Here is a 13,222-nt window from a genome sequence, read left to right on the forward strand (position 1 = left end):
GAGTTTTGATACAGTTGTCATATCCCTTTGTGTTTTTTTCCAACAATGTGCAGATTTTCTGAACTGTATGTATCATGCCACTACAAGAAATCTGCTTTGTATCCAGATTTCAAAGAGAGATCCTTTTCTTATCCCTTTTCTTATAGCTTTTCTTAGGGTTATCTTCCAAAACCATCAACATTTCTCTTTCTCCTTTGTAATGCATTGAATTTCTCATCTTTCCTAATCATTAACCATTAATCATCCTCCACGGTATGACACTTGATCTCTAAGTAGATGCTTAGGTATGCATTCAAGCATAAATAAAAAGAGGGACTAAGAAGAAAATCCCAGGAGGAAACCAATGTATTTCAACTCCTGTATTATTCACAGTGAACAAGCTCTAAGGTAGAAATTCCACCTATCCCTTCTCCTCGACGTTGACAGAGAGTGACATGGAAGTTGGTAGGTAAGATACCATGTTTTATCACTCAGCTGTACATATTATACCAGTGGTCATCTTGCCTTTCATATCTCAACTTCATATTTCAAGGCATGATGAGTTATCCTACCACCAGAATAGGGTGACTGCTCTGAGCAGTCATCACTCTGACACCACTGGTTGACAATTGCACTCAGTTTCATATCAGAAACAGCCTGGTTGTATCAGGTTATCAAAGTCAACTCTTCCTTAGGCATGAACTGCTGCTGCTTTCATGTTGCTTCAGATCCTTGTTCATGCAGATCACAACCACCCTGCCCTAAGGAAAGAGGCAGCAGCTGTGTCAGGCAAGTTCAGCAAGGTTTAACACCAGGCAGGCCTTTCATTGACAACTTTTGTTCCTCCTTGGGTCTTGGGTATGAAAGCATGAATAATCAATGAGAAAAGACATTTGGTGGAAAAATATGAACATGCCCCTAGCTTCCTGTGAAAGACACATGAGTTAGTGGAAAAAGAATTACTGAAATTTATCTCCCACCAAGATGCAGTCTCTCAGGTGCTAAACTAATTAGTGAAGGTAAATCATTGACGTCAGGACTATGCCCTACTGAGAATATGTCAGTGTTGACTACATTTTTTAATATTTTCCTTTCTGGCACTGTTCATTCCCAGCTCATCTGTACTATCAAAACCTCTTGCGTTTAGCTTTACAGTTTAATAAAAATGTGATATACAATTTTTCATTATCTTCCTGTAAAAGTTCTATCACATTTAAATTTTTAACTACTACATGAGAGAGTAATAGTTGTTTCATGTTGTTTCATGTGTTGATTTTAAAAAAAAATCTAAGTCAGTACAGTCAAAATCTAACATATTCTAAAACATCATTCATATCAACTCAATTCACTTGCCCAGGTGGTCAGTATGATAATCAGAACATGTTTGTCTGGGCAAAATATTCCTGTGTTTTCTATGCCACCAAAATCCATTAAGAGTTACAAAATAAAGTACATAATCATTTAATAAGACTTATTTGCAGTTTTGTTACTCTAACTCAGCAAAAATGGGGAGTCAAGTGAAAACTTCTACTAATTAGATTTTATTTCAACCAGGTGCACCTAGGAAGGAAATTCTTTGGCTTGCCTATGGCACTACTGTAGTCTCCCATTCAAGTCTAGCCAAGCCCCTAATGGTTTAGCTTTAGAGTGCAAAGAGGATGAATTATTGCAGCACAGTTCTAGGTGTTAGCAAGGAGCACACATATGTATTTCCAGAACTAACTTCCATATGAATTTACCCACATTTCATCCTTTGATAATTTTTGTGTCTCACTACTTTCTGTGATCAGAAAAGAACTCTGCGCTGCTTTTACTTTTATTTTTTTTTCTTTTTTAAATTGTGCACACGTTATTGCTCACACTGAATCAAAAAACAAAGTTACCAAAAAGCCCTGCCTAAATATTGTGCTTTTTTTTCAGGATTGTGGTCTGTTTTCATAATACTGCTTTGAAGAGAAGACACAGTCTTTATCTGCAAATTCTTATATATGCAAGTAAGTGTATTCATGTTAAGTTACTCTGGCGGAATTATGAGTAAAGAGGAGAGACTGCAAGACCTTGCCTTGCTCCACTCAACACAAGATTTATTTCACTGAATGGAAACCTGACAAGACTGTACCACGTAAGTCTTTGCAAACCAGCCATGCAAGACAGTCATTTGAAACAAAAAGGTCAATGAAAACCCTGTGTGGCTGTTGGTTCAGGTCACTGACTGCTGTCCTTTTCTCTCCAGCTCTCAAGCCCTGCACACACACATATACTCAGCTGTGAACCAAGACTGGCAAATGTTTTCCAAAAAGCTTTCAGAGTAGCAAAATTAACACTGTTCTCCTACATCCTTTACTGCACCTTTGGATCCATGGAAGGAAGAGAGAGGATTTGTCTTGGTATCACAACTAGTGTCAGAGCATGAGTGTGGGAAGCAAAGACATGAAAGAACAGTAACATAAGAACCTTCACCTTCACTGACCTATCTACAGCCTGTCATTTATAAGCCCCACTGTATGTTCCAACAACATTACATATTACATTACAATATTAAAAAACTACAACTATGTGACTTTACTACGTGCCTGCACACTGTCTGACTTGGTAGTCTCACATGAAAGTTTTTATGACCTATTTGGATAAAGCTCATGGTAATATTTTCTTATAGCTGGTCTTACAGCTGACCTTACTTTGAGCAGGAGGTTAGGCTAGAGTACTCCTAAGGTCCCCTGCAAACAGAGCACACAAACATACACAAACGCACAGAACAATCTCCTCACCAAATTCCACTTTTATAATTTCTTAGAACTTATGATGTCATAGCTCTACTGAGTTTCCAACATGCTAAGCATTTGTCATCTACACAGAGATACCAGTAGCTAATTAAGGTCATGAGGTGTATAGCTATGATTAATCACAGTACTTGATGTGGATAATTACATATAGAAAAGCTTCTAGTTATCTCCTTGATAGTAGCTACTAGATTTTTAGGAGAGCTATTAGTGATAACAGAAGCATGAAAAACTATTAATGTTTTCTTGTTTTTCTTGCATCCTGTTTTTCTGCTATCTCAAACACATTTAAAAAGCAGAAATTCTTCAGTGCCTGCTTCTGTTAACAAAACCAGTCAGAAACATTTTTCTTACTGAGGTTCAGGACAAAGACACAAGTGTTCCCAATGCCTGTGAGATTTCTGTACTTTGAAGCACAAGCTTGTAATCCATCACCTACACTAGCTGTGTTTTGACCTTTGCATTCAAATAAAGCTGGCTCTCAAAAAAAACAACAAAATGTATTTTCTTTACTGATTGCATGTTAACTTCAAAAAGTATGTTTATCTAACAAGGACATTTACTGAGACACAAACTATTGCATAGACCTCTGCCCTCACTTCTCTGCCCAAGAAAGACGAAGTACACGGAAAATCCGGGCAACATGCATTTAAAATCTGCCTTTTCCAGTTTTCAGTTAAAATGGGAAGACACCTTTTCTGGAGTACTTGGGAAATCTGTAGTGATCATCTCAGAGCAGATAGTTGCACTCTGTCTTTGGATTTCAGTGACAAGAAAACTTTACTGAAGAGAGGCATGTTCCTTAGTTACTGTGAAACAAGAAACTGACAAGTGCCATTTAAAAATCTTTAAATGACACTTTCTGAAGGAAGATGTAGTTATACACTGACAAACAATCAAGTATGTAGGGTATCAGAGCAGGCTTGCAATGCTAAATGCAGAATCTTTCAGTTGATCTCAATGAACATCAACATGTAAGGAATAAACAGTGACTGAGCTCTTGTAATGCATCCCTTTAGGGAGAAATGCATAAAAGTATTATGTACTTTTCAATTTTCACATTCATTAATGCCAAACACAAGCCTTCCATTGAACTTGCCCTGCTTAGGGCTTTTGAGAGCTTAGGGCATGACTAATGGAGCTACCACAGCCTTATCCTCCCAACACTCCTGGCTCATTTTTCCCATGCTAACATACATACAGATTGGGGACAAAATGCTCATATCAGCATTTAAGCTCCACTACTGCCCTCTTTCTACTCCTTCTCATGACACAAGGAGGTGGGTCACTCTAGCTTAAGTGTGAAACAGGGAGTAACACAGTCCCCAAAACAGATCCTAACACCTACTATAGCAACAAGATGTCTGAACACAAAGGTTGTTCCAGCTTCACCACTGAACTGCTTCATGAGTGTTAGGAATTAAATGCACAGGTACCTGGCAGCTACATTTCTCTAAAACTGATAGCAATATTGCCTCATTATGAATAGAAGTTTGGAAAAATAAGGGATGCCAGTAAAGACAAATTATTTGGATTCTTTAGCCAAAAGAAGATAAGGAAAATTCCTAGAAGTCTTTAAAAGGATTCTGCAGCCTTCTGAACTACTTCATCTTACAGTCTTAGCTGACCTCACTGTTACTAGAATACAAACCCAGTACTTCTTATCTGCAATATCAAGAACATGGAAAAGAAATTATTCCCTTCCTCTTTGCATCACAGTGCTCACTAACTTTCAGCACTGGCTGTAGAAATTGTATCGTAATATTGTATGGAATTCAGCAGGCATTTTTAAATTTCAGTCAAAACAGATGAGCAGTATGGAAAATGTTTAATATATCAGAAAACCCATAGTTGCCTAGGGTGGAATACATCACTATTTGAAGCCTGTACCCCAGGCTTCCTTTGTTGTCAATGAAGCCTTGGCCATGATCCACCTCATCTTCAAGTCAAAGTCTAAAATTAGTCATAAAAGGCCCAGTTTCTCTTTACTGACTATTTGGTAAGCACAAGATGATTGTCTCTGCTATGGATACCTATATAAGAAACACAAACTCAGTAATATAATTTTGCTTGCAGGGGAGCTCCAGAGGTCATCCAGTCCAGCCCCCTGCACTAAGCAGGTCTGATCAGGACAGGCCACCCAGAGCTGTGTCCAGTCAAGTCCTGATACTTCCAAGGATGGGTATTGCACAACCTCTCTGGGCAACCTGTTCCAGTATCTAAGCACCTTTATGATAAAAAATATTCCCTGGTATCTAACCAGAATTTCCTATTTTACAACCTGTGTCCTTTACAGATGTCTAAAATTAGCTGAGATCTGACCCCCCATGCAATTAACAGGCTCCTATAGCATTGTGTTTCTGCTTGCTTTATTTGAAGGTCTTTGCCAAATGCAAAGAGTTTTCAAACCTGTGTTTATGCAAGATGTGTTCCAAGCATTAGCAAGATAGGGAGTTCAAAAAAGTCTAAAAGCTCCACTACAGCCAGGATTTCTGGAAAAGCAAAGTAATGAGAATCATCTCCTCAGATGCCAAGTACAAAAGTTAAGATACTCCTTCATAAGACAATCAGGCTTTGGCCCTCTCTTCAAATTCTAAGAGCAAGGAAATATAAGCAAAGTCAATTAGAAAGACAAGCAGTCATTTGGAGGAGGTCCATCAATAACTGGAAAGACAAAGTAGAAAAATCAGATATGTTACTGTGAGAACTAAAGAAAATGTAAGAAATGAGAGCTGCCCAGCAAGTATTGGGTAAAATTCATGCATTTTTAGTAGACAAAGCTCATCTGCCTGTTTATCATTCAGGAAAGATCAGTGTGTTGTTATCAATATAACAACTTGAATAAGAGATTTTGGTGGAGACCATCATTTGCACTTCCTGTTTGGTTAGAAGGGCATCATAACAGCTGTTTTCCTCACCAAAAGCAGCTGGCTGGTGATATTATTTTTCAATTAATGATGCTACACTACAAATAGATTACTAGATGTAGACATAAAAACAATGGCAATTAGTGAAAGAAATTAAGCAATGTAACAAAGTAGGTTTTGGTTTCCATTTAATTGGAGGGTAGGGGATGTCAGAGATGCAATAAAGCCCTTCTGAACACAGCAGAATTTGTATGCTGAAGGCTTTCAAAACAACCCAAAACAGACTAGCTAAATGGATCTAGAAAAAGTGAGAATTAGAGAACTGCAGAGGATCTGAGGCTGAAGATGCAAAAGACTTAAAGCAGTGCTGAGAAAAATCTAAGAGGATTTTGATTTTTAAATAAGAACATAAATTTGCACTGAATTGGACAGAGATTTCAGTTACTTAGAACTGAAATACTGTAATTTTATCTCTTTACATCGTAGGCATCTCTTTACATCATAGGCAAGCTGTGTAATTCTGCACTTAGTTGAGCATGAAAGTAAAACTTTTTGGTTTACCCTTCCAAATCACAAGGGGAGAATCGATGATACAAAAAGGATAACAGCCTTATGTTAAAGGAGAACACCTTAGAGCAATCTGGCTCAAACTGGTGAATTCCATTCTGTATTTTAAATTGCATTCCATGCCAGCTTCAGAAAATATAGCCTAATCCAGGTGTATAAGAAGTAGGATCTGTATTAACTAGTATAATGCACTCCTCTATCATAAAGCACAGATTAAATCAAACAGTTGAAAAAACTCCACATCTGTCCACACGTTACTAAGTCTTTAACCACATCACCAACTTACAGAATATTCCCAGTTCTCAGAAACAAATGAAAACACCAGTTAACAGGAATAAGTAAAGAAAGAATGGATACGATGCAGTGTCCTGGTTTGGGCCAGGATAAAGGTGATTTTCTGTCTTGTACTTTTGCTTTTAGCTAAGTCTCTTGTAAGTAGTTGCACTTGCTGAAATTAACAGCAAGTTTCTCAGACAGTGTGTGTTTCTAGGACTGATAACACTTGATGTTTATAGTTACTGCTAGAGACTGGTGTGCAGAGCCAAGGACACTGCTCAGCTCTGAGGAAAACATAAAGAGGTCCCACCTGCAGCCCTCCTTTGGGGAGGAACAGACAAGATAGATGCCAGAATTGACCAAACAGAGTATTCCATCCCATATACGTCATCCTCAGTATAAATTTGAGGGATCACGAGGGCCAAGCCAGATTTCCAGCTTCCGGCTGCCTGCCCTTCCTGCCTTTCCTGCTTCCCTCCCTTCACTTGGCATCCTGGAAGGATCCCGTCCATTTGCCTGCCTGTGCTCCTGATCCGTGCCAGCCCTTATCTGTGTGTTCCTGCCTCCAGCTCCCAACTGCTGCTGACTCCAGGAGTCCAGCCTGGACTTTCCCAGGGCTGCCCTGCAGCCTCGGTGGTGATGTGAGAGCTATTGGGGGAAAGGGGGGAGGAATGTGGTACCCATTTTCTTGTATATTTGTATATATTTAGTAATTTTTCCTATTTATCATTACTGTTTCATTAAAGTTGTGTAGTTTAGTTTCCAACCCATAAGTCTCTCTCCCTTATTCTCTCTCCTTTCTTATCAGGGAGGAGAGAGAGATTAATAGAGAGCATCTGGTACTCGGTTTAATTGCCGGGCCAGTGTTAAACTGTGACATGCAGTAAAAATCAAATCTGCTTTGCATGTGTGTTACTTTATAACCAAATTGTAATTAACACTCTGTGCTCTAAACCTTGCTATGAAAAAATGTGTGTGTGAATGGCACCTGGTGCAAACGAGACTCTCAGTTTAGAGCTCTCCTTTTGCTACTTTCTCATGCCATCCTGCTCTGCTTTGTGCTCCTTTTCCAGAAAAGAAGCAGGTAAGCATGTGTAGATAATGTCCATGGACAGCAACATGTCAAGAATTCACATTCAAGGACTCACACCTCACAATTCACACCCTACAGAAACACAGGCTTTTCTTTCTTAATGACTGTATAATAGATCTCTCTGGCTATGCTCTATAGCTTTCACATAATTATTGTTCCACTGTCTTGTCCTGGGTCAGAATTTTATGAAATCTTCATTGCAGTGAATTGAAAGACAGGAGTACTGAAATCCTGATATATCTTTATCTGTTCCAATCTTCCTTGGTTTTTTAACAAAACTATGTTCTTCCTGTTGGTTAAATCAGGATTCATGTCTCTGTCTGAACATTAACATGTCCTTCCCACTACCATACTCTCTACATCACTAGACTAATACCAGGAAAATAGAAATGATAAAATTTCTCTGCTTCTTGTTTCATCCTGTAGGACTAACAGCCTTATTAGTAATCACCTGTTTAAGAAAGGAGAGTGTGGGAGCATAAAACAGATGTAAGAGAGAAGTTAGGTTGTACCCTTTGCATATTAACTTCTAACAGACTTCATTCTCAGTGGACCATTTTATACAGTATGAGAACTAGATGTGCAGAGAAGGAAAAGCTCTGTATGCTTTCTATCAGCTTTGTTGGATTTAGACTTTGATGTCAGGCTTTATCTAGTCATAGAATCATAGAATCATAGAATGGTTTGGGTTGGAAGGGACCTTAAAGATCATCTAGTTCCAGACCCCCTACATGGGCAGGGACACCTCCAACTATAGATCAGGGTGCTCAAGGCCCCATCCAACCTGGCCCAATAGTACTGTAGCAATTAAGAAGTTTTCTGGGACTTCTGAAAAGAGAAAGGACCAATATTTCTGAGTTTTGTGATGTATTCCTCATGGAACCGTGAAATTATTTTTTGTTTTTCACTTACAGCACAGGGATAATACCATCTCATTTTCCCAAAGACAGGGTATTGCAGATGTCGTGTAGCTTCACAAACATCAAAATGTATGCCAGTAATAGAATGAAATAATTATTCTCCTTTGTATGACATTCCAGATAAATACTTGGTATAATCAGTGGCCTTTTTTACTTACCTGGCATTTTTCCCATAGCACAGTTAAGAGAGGTATTTTCTTTCAAAGCAAAAACTCAGCTTAACCCAGAACACCTAAAAAGTTCTGTGTAAAAAACACTGGAAAGTTTCCTAAACTGAAAATGGAGAATTATTACCAATACAGTAAAACATCCAAGTATTCTTGGATATTATATTTACAGAACACAGCACCGTTTAGTCAAATTAAACTAACAATTACATAAATAATTTTGACATTTATATTTTCACCAAGGTGATTCAAACAACACTTTAAAAGTATTGGTATGTATGAATCTTTTTTAGAAAAATTAGAATTTGACTTACCGGGAAGTAGAGAAGTAGTGATCCAAAAAGAATGGTTTCCAGCAGCACCAGCCCTGAAGCCCTGATACTCTGGAAGACAAAAACCAATACAAAATATTAAAATTTCTCCCTGTGTGCCACTTGCTGATGGTCTCTTTGCAGAAGGCACCTTCACTTTTGTCAGTACAATGCTGCCACAGTAATGCTTATTGAAGCACAGCATTAAGCTGTCTGCCACATTGCCAGGCTTGATATTCTTCAATTCACAGGCCCATTACAATGGTTGTGTTTTACAAATTCCAGTTTTTAAAAAAAATCAGTCTTTCCTATGTTAAATGCACATTACCAGATGTACCTGGTACACTGTACCAGGTGGAAAGATACACTACAACTAAAGAACTATTTTTGCATAGCTGTAGAGGAAATAATTACAAAAAAAAATAGGATGGAAATGGAAGCACCAGAATTCTAAACTATATTTTTGAAACTCTATATGTCAGTTTTCTCTAGTGCAAAGGAGATATTTTAATAACAACAAAAATGTAACATAAGCAAAAGCTTTTGCTTAGAAAACACCACATATATTAATTTTAAAAATGTGTATTACTTTTTTTTTCCAATAAACCCATTACAGCCCAGGAGTTGAAGTCCAGGAAGTAAAGTCTTCATGCAGCACTGGAGCTTTCATAACAGGCAATAGCTAAAGACAACTAACTAAATTAGCTAAACCAGGATGTTTTTACATTGTTTATTAGGGAAATATAATCTACAATAGATAGATAGTATTTTTACCAGTCTCTGAGCACCAGTTTTTCCAGCAAAAGCTGAGTCTCTCACTGCATAGACTTTGCAAAATACAGACCCCTCAGGCAAGGCTGTGGGCAGCATCACAAATGTTTGCCTTAATGAGAAGTCGGCAACATTCACAGCCCACATACCTCAGGAAAAAGCCTTAGCTCCCTCATGAAAACAAATTAAATAATGGAAACAAATTAAATGCTAAAACCTCCACCAACTGGTGTCTACCTATACTGTCTGCACAGTTAAAGATCTTTGATGGAATTCACAAAAATCAGGGAATTTTAGAAAATAGCCCTGAAATGTCATGCTGTGGGATTTTCTTTCACTTGCATGTAACATTTGTGCTTTTTCTCTCTCGTAAGAGCTGCTTGGTTTTGTTGTTTTGTTTGGTTGGCTGGGTTGTTGTTTTTTTTTTGCATCTGCCTTGCTTGTCATTTATTTTGTTTTTTGCTTATTTCTCTGGCTGTTCATCTTGTGTAGGGTTTGTTTATTGTCACTTCATCTGTGTGCTGTGTACCCACTTCCCTTTCAGGGCTGTATTTCTGTGTTTACTTATTTGTGTCAATAAAACTGTCCTATATGGTTTTCCTTGTCTCACTTAATAGTCACACATTGCCGACACCTTAGTGATACTGCAATTTATGTTGTTTCTAGCTTCATACTACCTTTCATACTTAGCTACCTCTATAATACACAATCCACATTCTGTGCTTTTGGTTATTAATTGAGATCGTGGTTTTACATTTATTATGATGATGAGTAAGTCAAAGGAGGGAAAATAATTACTGAATGAGGCATTAGCTTCAATCCAGCCCCTATCCAGAAATACTGGAGTCAAACCAAAAGGAAGTAATTAAAATAGCACGGCATGTATTATACTAATGGTCAAGACAAGGGATGTACTTGTCTCTACCATCTTTATCCAAAGCCAGAGTTTTTTAGATAGTTATCTACTATCTTCCAATCTGAAGTGGGCAATAATGTCAACTAGGACAATTCCAGCAAATCTGCTGCAAGTTGTCAGACATGAAAGCAAGTCAGGTGAAGAGCAATCAGGTTTTTCACTGGAAGCTCCCAGATGGGCCAGCTAGCAAAATTGAGGAAAAGTTTAGGTACATGTTAGCAAGTAAAAATAATTATGAGGACACAGGACCTAAAGACCCCTGTTTGGTGGGCTGGGTAATTTCTGAGTCATTAGATATATACAGAAAAATATCCAGAATATACACAGAAAAATCATTTCATTTTTGGTCAGTCAAGCAAGATGTGGTGATGGAGACAGATCTTTGGGGTGGAGAACATTTATTTGCTTAGGCCTGAAAAGAACCTGTGTTTGAAGGGCTGCTTTCTGCCTTTGGATGTGCTATCTTCAGTTTACCCACGCTGCCTAGACCTCATGAGCAGCCTCTGAGCTAAACAGTCACCCCTTATCCCTGGTTCTCAGAAAGTAAACACCATTTCTGTGGCAAATCACACTAGGGAAGGAAAGTGTTACATGCCTCTTGGGCACTGCTAAAGAATCATAAATAAATGCCTAACAATTATTTGCATAAGGGAAATTTAAAAAAAAAAAAAAAAAAAAAAAAAAAAAGAAGAAGAAGAAGAAGAAAAAAAGAGTAATTCAAACCAGAACCGGCACAGAAGATACTGTGTTTCAATTCTCTGTGGTCTTAAGCAATCCAGGAAATACAACAGCATTAATTAGCATTTAATTTCTTAATGTCATCACACAAAGTCAGTAATATGAGTGCCAAAGTATTTTCAGAGAGGAGAAAAAAGAAGAAATTAAAAGGCCAAATAAAATTAATTCGGTATCTGCTACATTGCATATTACTGAATTAACAGAACCACACACTTCTGGTGCCAGTCCAGGAAGGCTGCAGATTTCTCCAGGACCACACGTCACTGTGTGTTACATGAGCACGGTACCATGGAAACCTAGTGAGGCTAAAGGTTGGCCTTTTTTTTTTATGGCTGTCATTTAAAGAAAATTTCTTTTTGCAAAGGTGGCTCACCACCAGAATGTGATTTTGCCTTACAGATAAACAGCATAAATAAGCAATTGTTAGGAAAAAGTGAAGACATTTTTTGTTTTACCTCATCTTTGAACAAAAACCATTCATACTTATTAAACTGTAAAGGGTATCTACAATTCAATATACAGCTGGAAAGTACGTATGGATGCATGACAGAATTCTACAGAAGTAAGGAAACACAGACTAGAGATACAGGTTTGCTTAGCTGTGAGAAGCTCTTGTATTTGAAGTGACTAGATAAATTACTATGCAAAACTGTCTCAAGACAAGTAAAACAAAAAGCTCAGCTAAAGGTATGTGTTATGACAGTGCACTCCCTCTCTGTGCTCCCAGGAGAAGCAGCTCTGGAATGAGCCTCACAGTGCAGGTCTGGAAGATACATTCTACTCTACTCATGAGAACACAGAAGATGTGATGAGAAATTACTGGATTGTATTCCCAAATCTGTCTCTTATGATATCTCTGAAAACTTCTCGTGTTCAAATTCTTGTTTCCTGGTATAGGTGGTTGTTTAGTTTTCTCAAATGACAGAATGAAAGAGATTTCTGTCAGCTTGAAAATATTTGGTCTGAAATTAAACTGCTTGAAATGTTTCATTACCATTTCCTTTTCTTACTAAAAGATGCCGTCCCAACATTTTTTTTTCAGTATGACTTGATTTTTGCTTTGAGTTTCATGTGCTGTTTTTCTAAAGCCCCCTGAACCTTTTTCCTGCCTCTTACCCTATATAACTTCTCCTACTTAAAAACACATTGTTATCTTTTTCAGTGAAGAAGTTGTGTGGAAAAACTAAAGTGCCAATTTTCAGAAATTTTTTTTCACTTGAAATGTACCTTTAAGGAATAGAATATGGAGATTCTTCTTTCTGTTCATGAGGCTGAGCAACAGCGAGCAAGATGTTTGACTCCTCTGTCAAGTGACAAAACCTGGACCTGGTGGTTCCCAGACAGCTGCCAGCATAAAGAGCAGAAAAGACTGGGAACTCCATTTCATTGCAGTGGTTTTCTTAATACTGTTTCACTGGGAAAGGAACTAATAATGACTAAAGAATGGGCACAAAAGCATCTGGGTGGTTGCCCCTGGAACCTCAGTTAGGTATCCTGGAATGGTGCTGTCATAATTATTTTCTCAACAATCAATTCAGGGATTGATTAGGAAAAGGGAATAAGGACATTTCAAATGCCATGACAGGGCTATGTTCTCTTTTTATTACTGTTGATGTACAAAATTCAACCAACTTATTCCCAGCTAACTGCAGGGAACCATCTTCAGTGGTGAAATGGTTGTGCTTCTTGTGAACTTTTCTTTGTAAAATATTCAAGATTAAATTCTGTGTCCTGTTCGACATCCTAACACACTGACAAGCCCTTTTAATGATAATTGCCCTATTTGAATTATAGACTCCTACTAGAATATGGATTGCAAATACAGTAAATTTTATAG

General features: G+C 37.9%; 1 protein-coding gene across 2 annotated transcripts in view; it reads right to left on the bottom strand.

The window, feature by feature from the left end:
• Window positions 1-13,222, bottom strand: part of GPR158 (G protein-coupled receptor 158) — a 181,054-nt gene that overhangs the window by 68,544 nt on the left and 99,288 nt on the right. For both annotated transcript variants that reach the window (XM_071735003.1, XM_071735002.1), the window contains exon 5: window positions 8,964-9,032. In XM_071735003.1, the coding sequence (XP_071591104.1) occupies window positions 8,964-9,032 (69 nt within the window). The remainder of the gene's footprint in view (window positions 1-8,963; window positions 9,033-13,222) is intronic.

This window comes from Heliangelus exortis, chromosome 2 (assembly GCF_036169615.1).
Source record: "Heliangelus exortis chromosome 2, bHelExo1.hap1, whole genome shotgun sequence".
Classification (NCBI taxonomy): Eukaryota; Metazoa; Chordata; class Aves; order Apodiformes; family Trochilidae; genus Heliangelus; species Heliangelus exortis.